The sequence below is a fragment of the Pseudopipra pipra genome, chromosome 5, assembly GCF_036250125.1.
Source record: "Pseudopipra pipra isolate bDixPip1 chromosome 5, bDixPip1.hap1, whole genome shotgun sequence".
Lineage (NCBI taxonomy): Eukaryota > Metazoa > Chordata > Aves > Passeriformes > Pipridae > Pseudopipra > Pseudopipra pipra.
Window position 1 is genome coordinate 73,055,367 of NC_087553.1, and position 12,666 is coordinate 73,068,032.

The 12,666-nt window shown below is 48.0% G+C and overlaps 1 protein-coding gene across 2 annotated transcripts in view; it reads right to left on the minus strand.

Moving 5' to 3' along the window:
- PLXNA4 (plexin A4) overlaps nucleotides 1–12,666 on the minus strand; it is a 445,892-nt gene that overhangs the window by 41,736 nt on the left and 391,490 nt on the right. For both annotated transcript variants that reach the window (XM_064656587.1, XM_064656588.1), the window contains exons 18-21: nucleotides 10,393–10,632; nucleotides 9,300–9,446; nucleotides 3,831–4,065; nucleotides 3,285–3,427 (exon numbers count right to left, since the gene is read on the minus strand). In XM_064656587.1, the coding sequence (XP_064512657.1) occupies nucleotides 3,285–3,427; nucleotides 3,831–4,065; nucleotides 9,300–9,446; nucleotides 10,393–10,632 (765 nt within the window). The remainder of the gene's footprint in view (nucleotides 1–3,284; nucleotides 3,428–3,830; nucleotides 4,066–9,299; nucleotides 9,447–10,392; nucleotides 10,633–12,666) is intronic.

Here is a 12,666-nt window from a genome sequence, read left to right on the forward strand (position 1 = left end):
ACTTCAGGAGAGGCAGAAAGAAAGTGAATGGGAAAGAGAGAGTAGGGTCAAGTTTTGAGGAGATGAGGAGATGAAGAGACACAGAGGTTTGTAAGTCTCTAATATATGTCTCAGCTGTGAGAGGTTACTGAACTAGTTTTTATATAGAAGAATTTAGGACCTCAACTCTGGAGCCTGTGCTCCACAGTCACAGAATCCTAGAATCACAGAATCAACTGGGTTGGAAAAGCCCTCCGAGATCATCCAGTCTAACCCTTGCTCCAACCCCGCCGTGGTTCCCAGCCCATGGCACTGATGCCACATCCAGTCTGTCCTTAAACACCTCCAGGGACAGAGAATGCACCCCGTCTCTGGGCAGCTCATTCCAATGGCTGATTACCCTCTCTGTAAAAAGTTCTTCCTAATATCCAACCTAAACCTCCCCTGGCCCAGCTTGAGGTCGTGCCCTCCTGTCCTACTGCTGGTTCCCTGGAGCAGAGCCCGACCCCCCCCGGCTCCCCCCTCCTGGCAGGGAGTTGCAGAGAGTGAGGAGGTCTCCCCTGAGCCTCCTCCTCTCCAGGCTGAGCCCCCCCAGCTCCCTCAGCCTCTCCTCCCAGCACTTGTGCTCCAGTCCCTTCCCCAGCCTCGCTGCTCTTCTCTGCCCCTGCTCCAGCCCCTCCAGGGCCTTCCTGAGCTCAGGGCCCAGAGCTGGACACAGCACTCCAGGGGTGGCCTCCCCAGCGCCCAGCCCAGGGGCACAAGCCCTGCCCTGCTCCTGCTGCCACACTCTTCCTCAGCCAGCCCAGCAGCCCTTGGCCCTCTTGCCCCCCTGGCCACACTCGGGCTCCTCTTCAGCTCCCTGCCCAGCCCAACTCCCAGCTCCCTTCCTGCCTGGCTGCTCTCCAGCCCCTCTGGCCCAGCCTGCAGCTGCAGGGGCTTCTTGTGGCCAAAGGGCAGGACCCGGCCCTTGGCCTTGTGGAACCTCAGCATGGTGGTCCATGGTGGGCTTCACCCTTCCTGGTCCTTCTGACTCTAGAAAAAAATGGAGCCTAAATAGGGAACCCCAAACTCATTCCTCCATTTTGCTGAAGCTGTTCCAGTCCTTGAAAAAAAACCTTCCCTGGAAGCTGGGTGGTTTCACCAAAGAGCAACACATGTCACTGAGACATGGATGTATTAATAACCAACCAAATTTGGCACTTTAATACAGAATAAGTTGGCATGTTTAAACAACCAACTAATGCAGGCCCCTTATAGAGTCATTATTTAATTCAGGAAATTAGAGTTCTTAACTCTTTTTGCATATAGCAAATAAATTACTTCCTAAATAGCTTGAGACAACCAACCAACAAACCACTACCACCCATCCTGCCAATAATTATTTTTAACTCACTTGCTTGAACATTTAATATTGTCTATCCTCGGGTTATTATGGAGAATTAAATAAAAAATAACAAGAAAAGTATATTGTGCTGCATCTGGAAGCAGTTAATTAGCAAATGAACTGGAAATAAGTGAGACCTTCTCACTGCAGGATCTTTTGCAATAAATAGCAACTCCTTGGTGCTCCAGAGAAGGGAGCAGAATGGGAGCTGCCTTCGTGTTGGTACCAAAGATGTTGACTCTGAAAGAGCTGCTGAAGCTTTACAGAGGATTAAGGAAAAAAAATAATGAATGGAATGAAAGGAAGGAGAGATCAAAGGTGGTGGATTGAAACATTAGCTCTGTGTGTATCTACAGAGGGGAGCATCCATGCTAAGACCTCTGTAGGGGTCAGATGCTATTCTGTGATCAGCTGTCTGGGGTTAATGAATGTAGGGATTGAAATTGGCTGTGGGGATAATGAAAGTGTTTGTGTGTGTGGACACACATGTGAGAGGGAGATTCAGCACCCCTTGTTTCTCCTGCCCATTTATTGAAGCTGCTGAGTTACTCGTCCTGAGGGAAAGCAGCTTGAGACCACTTACCTGCACCCCACAATTAAATGTGTGCTGTAGTGAATGTGTTACTCAGCCTCCCACCCAGTCCCACAAGTCCTCCTTGCTGACAGATCAGGTTTTCTAATGGTTATCTCCACACAGTTCAATGAATTTTGGCTCTTCCGAGTGGAAGGAGCAAAGACGAGCAGGGATCTCTGATTACACAGCCAGCCAAGCACAGGACTGCCTGTGCCAGCTCCTGCCTCTCCTTCCTGCCAACTAACCCCAGTCTTGGCCTCCAGCAATCTCACCAGCCCATGCCAGAGCCCCTCTGAAGATCAGAACCTGCCAAAGACTTTGCAGAGAGCTGAGCCAACAACCTCCCTGGCCTTGGCCATGGTGTAGCTCCCGATTCCCTGGCCCAGGTATTCCCAGAGAAGAGCCTGTCCATCTGCCAGAGCCTGATGCAGATTTTAGGCTGGCAGAACTCACCTGGGCTCCCATCGAGCTCTCTGTCACCACTGAGGTCACACAGGCTGTGTGGAGACCCCAACAGTGGTGGGCACTGTCTCACTGTCCTCCCACCTCTGTTGTTCAGAGAGTCGGGGTGGAGGAGGAAGGTGTGGAGTGATGCTGCAAACCACAGAGTGCAGCAAAGGTGAACCTCCTTCAGTGACAGGAGGTTATTTTTATAGGGGTTACCACAAAAATACTGGCCTCTTGGTAGTGTGAGGGTCATACAAAGCTGGAGTGACACTAGGAAGTGTCCTGCTCTGTCACACAACTTCTTTTCCTTGCCCCTACACAGCAGTAACTAATTAATCTAGTCTAAAAATCAAGCCACAGCAGGGTGAAAACCAAGGAGAAGCTTAATAGAGTAGGCCTAATGAACACAGATCTGTGAGAGTCTTTCAAATAAGTGAGGGATCAAAGAGAATTTAACAGGTAACAAGTGACAGGATGAGAGGAAATGGCCTCAAGTTGGACCAGGGAATGTTTAGATTGGATATTAGGAAAAATTTCTTCACTATAAGGCTCGTCAGGTACTGGAACATGCTGCCCGTGGAAATGGTGGAGTGACTATCCCTGGAGGGATTTAAAAGATGTAGATGTGGCACTTGGGGACATGGGTTAGGGTGGAATTGGCAGTGCTGGATTAATGGTGGGACTCAATGATCTTAGAGGGCTTTTCCAACCTTAACAATTTTATGATCTGAGTCAGCAGCCACCATCTCCCCCTTTCCATATGGATTTTTAATGAGGTGCAGTTTTGTCCCTAGTAGTACACAACATTAGAAGCCACAATATCCCCACCACACCCCTGTCATTGAGGACCAAACAGGGAGGAATGAGAGGGTTCAGAAGCAGCAGGTGTTGGTTTCTTACCTCCAGATCCCTCAGAACTGGGTGATCTTCAATGCCAGGGAAAAGCACCCTCATGGTGTAGGTTCTGTAATCCAGGAAAGGGATCCCTGCTCCATCCAGGTCACTGGTCAGCTCGTGGATATCTGTCTGCAGCTCTGCAAAGGCTGGCAGAAAAAAAAGGAATGACTCAGGTAGCAGTGACAACCCAGACCTCCCTCCCCATGATGGGAAAGGCCCTCACACCCACATGCATGAGACTAAGGTACAAGTGGAGAAGCAACATGTGGAGAGGAAGAAGAAGGTGGACAAGAGCAGTGCCACCTTTCCTACACCACAGCCTTTCCCCAGGGACATGTGCCAGGGATTTCTCTGGACTGTGAGTTAGCAAATGCAGTTAGGACAGGGTGGAGGAAGACTGGGCTCAGGGAAAACAGCCAAAGTCAGATTAGACCCAGGCTTGAAGGCTCAACGCTCTTTTTGCTTGTGCTGTTTTGGCTCAAATCTTTGTGGCTGGATGTCTCTCTTCTACCAACACTGACACTGTGCCAGCTGCCCTCCTCATCCTACCTTCTTTGCACTCCAGAGCCACCCTGGACTCCAGGTTGTCCATCTGCATCTGCAGGCGCTTGAGGGTGAGGTCGCTCTCCCGGGATTTGCGCTTGTAGGCGATGAGCACGGCCACGATGAAGATGATGAGCAGCCCACCAGCCACAGCAATGCTGACAATGGCTGGCAGGCTCAGAGGGCTGTCTGGAGAGATGTAGACCATCCCTGGGGAGAACTCCATCCCTCCTACACGAGCCTAGAGGGAAAGCAGGAAAGGGTTGCGTTGAAACTGTCAGGGGAGCAGGGACACGGAGGAACTCCATCATCTCCTTGGCTTAGGCCGAAGGATGAGCTCTTGTCTCCCAAGCCAAAATGGAAGTGTTTGGATAGAGAACAGCTTAAAAACACCTGAAATGCCACATAGAATCATCTCTGTTGACAGAGTGACCATGAACCCAACCAACAAACGACTTGTGGTGGGACAAGTCAGCGGTCTCAATTTCCTGCCTCGGTATCAGTTCAGACTTCATTCTGTGCTTTCCATTCCTTGTCCTGGACACTGTGATTTGCTGGGCACTGACGTCACTTAGTCCCAAAATACACACTCATGGTTATGGTTTGGGGCATCGCACCCCGCAATGGGACGGGGGACACCTGACCCAGTCAGTACAGTGGGACTGCAGAAATCAGTCACTGTTTTCTTTTGACTCTTCCACCAGATAAAACTGCATCAGGAAGCCTCTGAGACAGTAAGAAAAAGCCTACAAAGACCACAAAGCCTGGCCCATGCTCTTTACAGCCCCTTTCTCAGCCACACATTGGCATGGTACAGATGCTCACCAGTGGGACAGGGAGTTGAGCACAGCTTTTTTTTCTCCATGCACTTCCAGGGATTCCCAGAGCTGCTGCCAGCTTCTGGAAGGAGCTGCTGTGTGAGGACCTTTCTTTTAACAACCAGCAAGAAACCCTGCAAGCATTCCTGCTGCAAGACCAACAAAATGTTCTGCTGAAGCAGGTCTGTTAGGAGTCCATTTTTACAACAGGAACACCACTCCCAGCAGTAATCCCACAGGATCCTGCTTTCTCAGGGCTACTACAAGGTTGTTCAAAGCTATTTGTAGAGTAGACTAACTTTGAGTGACAGGGGAAAAGCTCTGCTGAGCAGCCTGAAGTATAAAAGAAGGCTTGTAGGGCTGTTCTGTGGCTGGGGAACGCTGGTTATAGACCAGCAGAAAGATGGGAGGTGCCATGCAAAGGCCTCGAAGGATTGTGATGTGGTGATGAGCCCCATCACTCACCCCAGAGGAGCTTTGTCACTGAGAGACACAGCTGGACCTGCACGAAGTGCAAAATCTTGCTGCCAGGTAGAAATGCAGTCAAGACCCCAAGGCTGAGTGTTTCCCACTCCCATTGCAACTGAGACCACTGCAGCACACAATTAAACTGTTTTCTCCCTCTTTTATGAGGAGGATCCCTCACGTTTCCAGTTCCCACAGCAGCTGGTGAAAACACCTCCCACATCCCAGCCTGGTGTCCAGCCTTGTCCTTCATCCCCCTGGCTCTCAGCTCATCAGTCTGTCTCCAGCCTGCCTGGGCACACATTGATCCCAGGCCTCCCATGGCTCAGCTCAGGCACCTGCTCAGGTTTCCCCTCTGGGTTGCAGGAGGAGGGATCTGGTCCAAGGAGGAAGGGTTGGAGCCAGAAGAGACTATGGAGCAGAGTCATGAATTAATGAAGAGTTTTCCAGCTGTTCACCACCACAATCCTTTCTGGGGACATGAATCTCTGCGACCCCACCATCTCCTAGAAATTATTCCAGTCCCAGATGCAACCTCAGAGAAGATGCTGGTTTTGCTCACCACCAGGTGTAGGCTGCTCCTTACTGGGTCCTGGCCAAAGACACACAGCTACAACCCTTATGTCATGGACAGGACAAAAGTGAATGTCTGAAAATACCTATTTTCCATCCACAAGGTCCTCTCATGCCGTTTTTTGGACAGGCTTTAGAAAGGTAACAATGTCCACAGCGAGAAATGAAACCAACCCCAAATTTATCTGCCCAGGTAATAAAGATGGCCATTCCTGCAGTATGACACTGATGACTTGTAGAGCATCTTCAGAGGCCAAGGAACAACCTGTGTTGGTTGAGGAGGCAGCAGTGACCAGTTTTCCCATTTATTTCAAGATCCAAGGCCCATCTCACTTATAAAACCTGCACAGGGCAGAGGTTTGGGATTGGTATGTGACACACTACCCAACTCACATCCTGATCCATGCACTGAAAGCTGTTCCCTTTTACTGTAGACCACTGTTCCAAATCCTCCCTCCTAAAGCTTGCACAGTTTCCTTCCTGTCACAGTGGATCAGTAAATGGATTTATTCCATTTCATTTTCTCTTTCCAACAGTGGCCCTTTTCCTCCAAGCCCTGCAGTTAGACGAGTCTATTCAAGGAGTATCAGACTAAAATCAAACAGGCCCGTCCCAAACCCCAGTGCAGGTCTGTCCTCAAAGCTCAGAGAACAGCCCATCTCCATGGGTGGGATTTCTCTCTCCAGATATTCCACATGCACATCTGAGTTAGACATTCCAGCACGATTTCAGAGTCAATAAAGAGAAAAAGCACTTTTAGGATGTGATTTATGTGAGCTGCTTTTGACACCTCCTTTGACATCAGGATGAGATGTTTGATTCAGTGGAAGTTCCCATTTCTCTCCATTAACTAGGAGAGGATTTAGATTCCTAAAGGCAGGTGTCTAACAAAGTGTGTTCCTCTCCAAAGGTGATTTCAACACTGTGAAGGTCTCACAGTCCACAAATAAAACTGCCTTGATGTGAGAGAATCTGCCTCTTGAAGGAGAAAGCCTAAGAGGCTGTAATACTATTTTGAGAATTTAAAAGAAAAACAGGCAAATATATAGATAGAGCCCTACTTTATTTCTTGGGCCACCAAGTGGTTCTAGAGGAAGCTGTTTATGCCTTCCAGAAGACTGAACGTGAACCCTCCATATTACCAAGCACCAGTTTGGCCACCTGTTAAGCCTATTAATCATGAATTTGTTCTAAAGGGCACCATGGCAAACATCAGTTTTCTCCAACAAAGTCTTAGGGGTCACCTGTAGCAGTTCAGGAACTCCTCTTGTGCAAAACTTGCCTGTGGTGGTGTCTTTCCTGGTGCACGTTTGTCCTGGCCCAATGAAAGTGTTTAATTTAAGATGAGAGGAAATGTGCCCTGAACTTCAGTTGCTGCATTTGACCATCTCTCCATCCACTACAGAAAGAGTCCAGTGTGAATTTCTGGATATAAGCACTTGAATTAGATACCAGGAATCCTTTAGATGTATCCCACATCTTCACTGCAGACCTTCTCCAGCATAGTTTGAACAGGGGAGCAGGGACATGGTGAGACTCTTAGGGATGGTCCTGTGCAGGGGTGAGAGCTGGACTCAATGATCCTTGTGGGTCCCTTCCAACTGGGCATATTCTGTGATTCTGTGATGGGTCTTCCTCGTTTCTTTCTTTTCCTTGGAAAAAACTTGCCTCTGAGTTTTAGTCCCTCTTTTTTTTTTAACCATTGCTCAAGGCTTTTTATTCCTTTCCTGTTTTTTTTTTCAAATACTTAACTCTGTCATTGTACAAAAGACAGCTGAACCAGATCAAAAGCGTGTTGACATCAATGTGTGTCATTGTCACTGCTCCCTCCCTTAGTAATCATCTCTGTGTTGTCGTGGTTGATTCACTCCCATGGCCCCCTCTCAGATCTTGGCCACCTCACTTTGCAAGGAAGGGTTTGTTCAACGATCTCCTCAAGGTCACACAGCAAATCATTGGCAGAAACAGGAGGAGGACCTGGGAGAGCTGCCTGTCCGTTGTCCTGACCATCAAAAGATGTTCAAATGAAACACAGCGACACATTTTGTACCAGCCCCAACAACAAGAGATGCTGTGCCGTGCTGGAGGGGGCATCTCCCAGCCCAGCTGTCCCCTGTTAAGCTCCAGATGCAAAGTCCATCCTTGAGCAATGGCCTCCACCACAGGTGACCTTCTGCCTTTTGTTCCCAGCCCAGATGCTGTCAAAGTGTTGCTTCTCTGTTGGCAGTTGAATAAAATCTGTAACTTGCCCTAAAATTGATGCTCATTAACAGGCTTCAACGCCACCACCTTCCCATGTTTCCAGCATCCTCAAAAAGGGGTTATTTTTTAATCTTTTGCTTCACTTAAACTGTCCCAAGCTGCAGGAGCAGGGGAGTCTTCCCAACTGGTACAACCTGACCAGAGGTTTATCCTCCCTGATCCCCAGGGATTTATTTATTGCTCACCTGACTTGGAGTTCTCTCTCTCTAGGCTTAGCTTTGCCCACCTCTGACTGACCATATGTTTAATTATATCTATGAAAACGACAGGGAACATCCTTTGCCATGTTCCAAAGCTTTGGTGTTCACACAGAGAAAATCTCTCACTTCATTATTGCTCTTCTTGGAGCGTCTTGATGTGCTTTGCAATGAAGCCAGAGTCATGGGATATTTGCATGGCTGGAAAGGATTATTCCCTCTATTTTCCAGATGACAAACTTTGGCACAGAGAAGTGAAGTAGCCAGTGTGAGGTCTCCCAGCAGCACAAGACCCAAAATGATCATCATAAACTAAAAGTTCCCAAAAAACTCTATTTCTAAAGAGCCATGCAGCGTGTCTCCATCATCTATGGGTCTCACTGCACTGAAATAAATAAATATGTGACAGGTGCAGCTTTGGGAGGGCAACAGAGAGGTGGAAAAAAAGTAATTCATGAGGGATAAGTAACACTGATGTCACTTGTCAGCTTTTGTTGTTTCTACCCACAGCCTGGTCCAGCTCCAGTGAGTTTGCTGATGTGCTGTTTATCAAGCAACAGCATCAAGGAATGCAAATCACTGAGAGGAAAGTAAAGAAGGAGTAAATAAACCAGTTGTGAGAGGAGGAGGAGCTCCCTCTGATGTAATCACTAGGTCCATTCTTCACAGGTTCCAGGAAGGATGTGCAGGAGTAAACTAAGTTTTATAGATGTCAAAACTTCAAAGTCCAGTCACACTGTCATCCATATCCTGCATTTTTTTTTCTTTCCTACATTAAGGCAAATTTTAGCCACCAGCATGTCAGTAATTGGTGGGGAATGTGCTGAATTTAACAAAGTATGTCATGCAGGAACATGTTACATGTATGATCTCACATGAGCATCATAGTTCATGAGAAAACAGAAGAGGGGCAAACTTTCCTAAAGGTTTTTGTTTATCAAAGGTTCCTCACTGTCCACAAAGATCCCTGGGTCACTCTTCTACTCTTCTACTTCTCCGAGTTACCCTTGAAGGGGATATTAGATCAAAAAAGGACCTTGATGTTTCTGGGAAGGCAAATGGTGATACAAAACCCTCAGAGATCCCTCCCAGCTCTCCAGCATTGCTGTGCCCTCCCAAGCCACCCAGAGAGTAGAGGTTGAGGCTCAAGCACCACTTACCATCACCTTGTGCCTTCCAATGAGGTTTGGGGACTCACAGAGCAGCTGCACATCTGACACAGTCACTGCACAGGGTTTCTCCCCAACCAGAACGGTGTAGTTCAGCTTGGCATTCCCTCCTGCCACTGGTGGGATCAGGTTCTTGCCCTGGACAGAAAGGAATATCATCCCACAAAATCAAACAAACACCAGCAAAAAGTTTTCTTTCCCCTTGTAGTTCATTCCTAGGACACAAGTTGTGACATTCCACTTCATAGCTGTGGCTGCCCCATCCCTGGAAGTGTCCAAAGCCAGGTTGGATGGGGCTTGGAGCAACCTGGGATAGTGGAAGGTGTCACTGCCCATGGCAGGGGGTGGAACAAGATGATCTTTAAGGTCCCTTCCAACCCAAACCATTCTGTGATTGTTATGACATTTGTAGTTCACCATTTGCTGACACAGAGAGGAAAAGCCAAATTAGGAAGTCAACATGAATGGCTAAAGACTCAAATCAGGCACAACAGCCTGTCCTGCTCCCTTCTCTCTGGAACTGAATTAGAAATGTTGCATCTAAGTCTTGCACAATCAAGTACTCACTAAACATAGTCAGGTAAGGAAGACAGAGCCCCCTCCAAATGTGTAAGAAGCACAATCATCTCTTTGCATATGCACCACGTAAAAGAGCTGATACAGAAATGTTCCAACATAAAATCCCTCTTCTGTATTGCTGTGCAGACTATAGAAATGACAAAGGGCTGGTTTGGGTTTAAACAGGGGTGAGAGGAAGGTCTTGCAACCCCAAAAAAGAAATAGAGTCGGGTATTTAATTGTCAGCCCTGTTGCAATCATAGAAACTGCTCTCTGGTGAGCAGCAGTTGGTACCAATTTGGGCTGCACATGGATAGTTCCAGCAGGAGTTAATATTTCTTGGTTATGAATATTGGCAGTGGTTGGTGTTTGCAGATGGTGGCTGATATGATGCAGTGTGGTAGGGGCAAGGAATGGAGGAAGTTTTTGGGATGCCACCATGGTTTGTGGGGTGCTGGCAGGCACAGAGAGTCAACAGGCAACGTGTGTTTGTCCTTCCCCATCCAGGCCTTGGTCCCCATCTCACCTTCAGGATGATGGGACTTCCTGGCTTCAGCTCCAGGATCCCCGAGGGGTTGAAAACCTCGAAGATGGGGTTGGGGTAGTAGGTGAAGTTGGTTTTGTTGAGGATCAGCAGGGACTGCACGTTGTCAAGGATGAAGCCAAACTCCTCCGGGCGCTCGGCAAGCTCCGACTGGTGATTGGGGTCCACAGCCAGGGCTGGGGCCTGGCAGGTCATCTCTGTGCTGTTCTGCACCTCACAGTTCTGGGGAAAGAAACCCAACATGAGCAGTGCTTGTGGAAAACGTCCCTCCTGGTGGGCAGATGCCACCCAGATGCTACCCTACCCACTGCTGGGGGACAGGGAGGAGCAGAACTTTCTGGTTATTGTGTGGACTGATTTTGGTTATTATTGTGCTCCACTGCTTCAAAATATTCCTCATCACGAAATCAAGGCTGGGAAGGGATTAGGAACACTCTGCTGGGGCAGGTGTGTGGAGCAGTTTGCCCTTCAATTGGGCATCCTGTGCCTCTTGAGGGAGCTCAGCCTCTGGGGTTGCCAGTGTCAGCATCTTTCCCTAACTTCATTTCCTTCTGGAAATATGAATTTCTTCCTTTTTTTTTTTTTTTTTTTGTACAGCACTGACTAGTCAAAGTCTCTCTGTCACACTGCAATTAGGTCTCTGGGCATCACTCCAAAAGTGTCTGTTGTGCTCAAGATCCCAGTTTGAACATCAGGTCACCTGAAATGAATCCCAGGAAGCTGGAGAGGGGAAGACATAAGGATAGGAGACCCTGAAGTTTGGTTCTAGCCCTGCCAAAAACTTCCTTTTTGTGTGTGTGTTTGAGAAATGAGCATCAGATTGTGACAGGTGTTTTACCCTGACTAAAGGCCTAGGAATTAGATGCCCGGTTGTCCTTTAGGACTTGAGCCTTCATTTTTCCTCATCGTAGTTGCTACCATAATGCATCCTGGTCTCACCAGGAACCAACAGGATCTGTGAGGAAACAGCACAAGCTCTGTGGGATCTTTGTGGATTCTCGACATGAGAATCTTCTCCTAACCAGTGTGATACCTCCAGCACTGAGAGCACACTCATTATCCCAGCTGGAATTGCCCAAGGGCTAAAAGGTCTTTGGTTCAAATCAGCAGAGAGAGAAGTGACTTGGACCAGCCAGTTCCATATTGTGAGGTCAGTCAGATGTTCTGGGCTGTAACAGCTCTCCCAAGGAACAAAAGGCACTGGAGAACTTCCCGGCAAAAAATTGAATTCTACATGAGCACGTGGGAGGTGATGGATTGGCTTCATCATCTGCACAGCACAGGGTTGTTTGAGACCAGTGTGTCAGGCAAGAGCTGGAGTCTCCTGGGAGAAGAAGTCCTGCAGGCTTCTAATCCTGCAGGAAAGCTGAGAAGGGTTTGGCTGTGGTGTACCAGGAAATACAAGGCATTGCCAAAACACACCCGTGAATATCCATGGTCAGCTGGAGCAGGTTTCTCCCAGAGTTCATGGGAGACTCTCTGTCAAGATTCACATCAGACCCAGAACCCAACCTCAAGAGATATATCCTGAATCTGGTGAGGCATGAGAGGCAACAAACCTCCTTTGGGTTTGGCTTTATGAAGGTTCATGACAGAGCTGGGATAAGACCAAAATTCAGATGTCTCAATCTCCAAACTGCAGATGCAAACGAATCTGCCCCATATATTCCTGCATTTTCTTTTTGGATCTATCGCAGTTTTGCTGCTGTTCATGTGGCAGCAGATTATTTGTTGTCTGAGAAGTGCTTTGAGAACCTTGGGTGGGAAGCTCATGGATTAATCTGAACACTTGAGAAATGCAAAGGATCTGGACTTTCTGCCCCCAAGCCAATTATTTTTAGAGCCTCTTCTTTTGGGATGGTCTTCCACATTTGGTCCCAGAAAGTGCCCGTACACAGCCAACACTTTTTCAGATGCTGTTGTGTGGCCCCATCCTCCAGCCTGCTGTAGATACCACCAGGTGTTGCCTATTCCAGAATCTCCTAATTGGAGGTGCCAAACTCACATCTTTTACAGCTCTACCTGGAGCTGCTCAGCAGCTACTGGCAAGTGGCTCCTTCTGAGTGAATTATCTCCTAGACCTTGACTCTGCTGGTCTCCTCAGAGCTTCTTCTGATTCCTCACTGAGAGTTGAATTAGGTTGTGAATCTAACTGGCTAAACCTGGATAATCTCTTGCAGGATCCCAAATAGCCCATGGAGTGGACACAGTAGTACCAAAGAGTGTTATTCTGACCCAAACATGCTCAGTTAATAA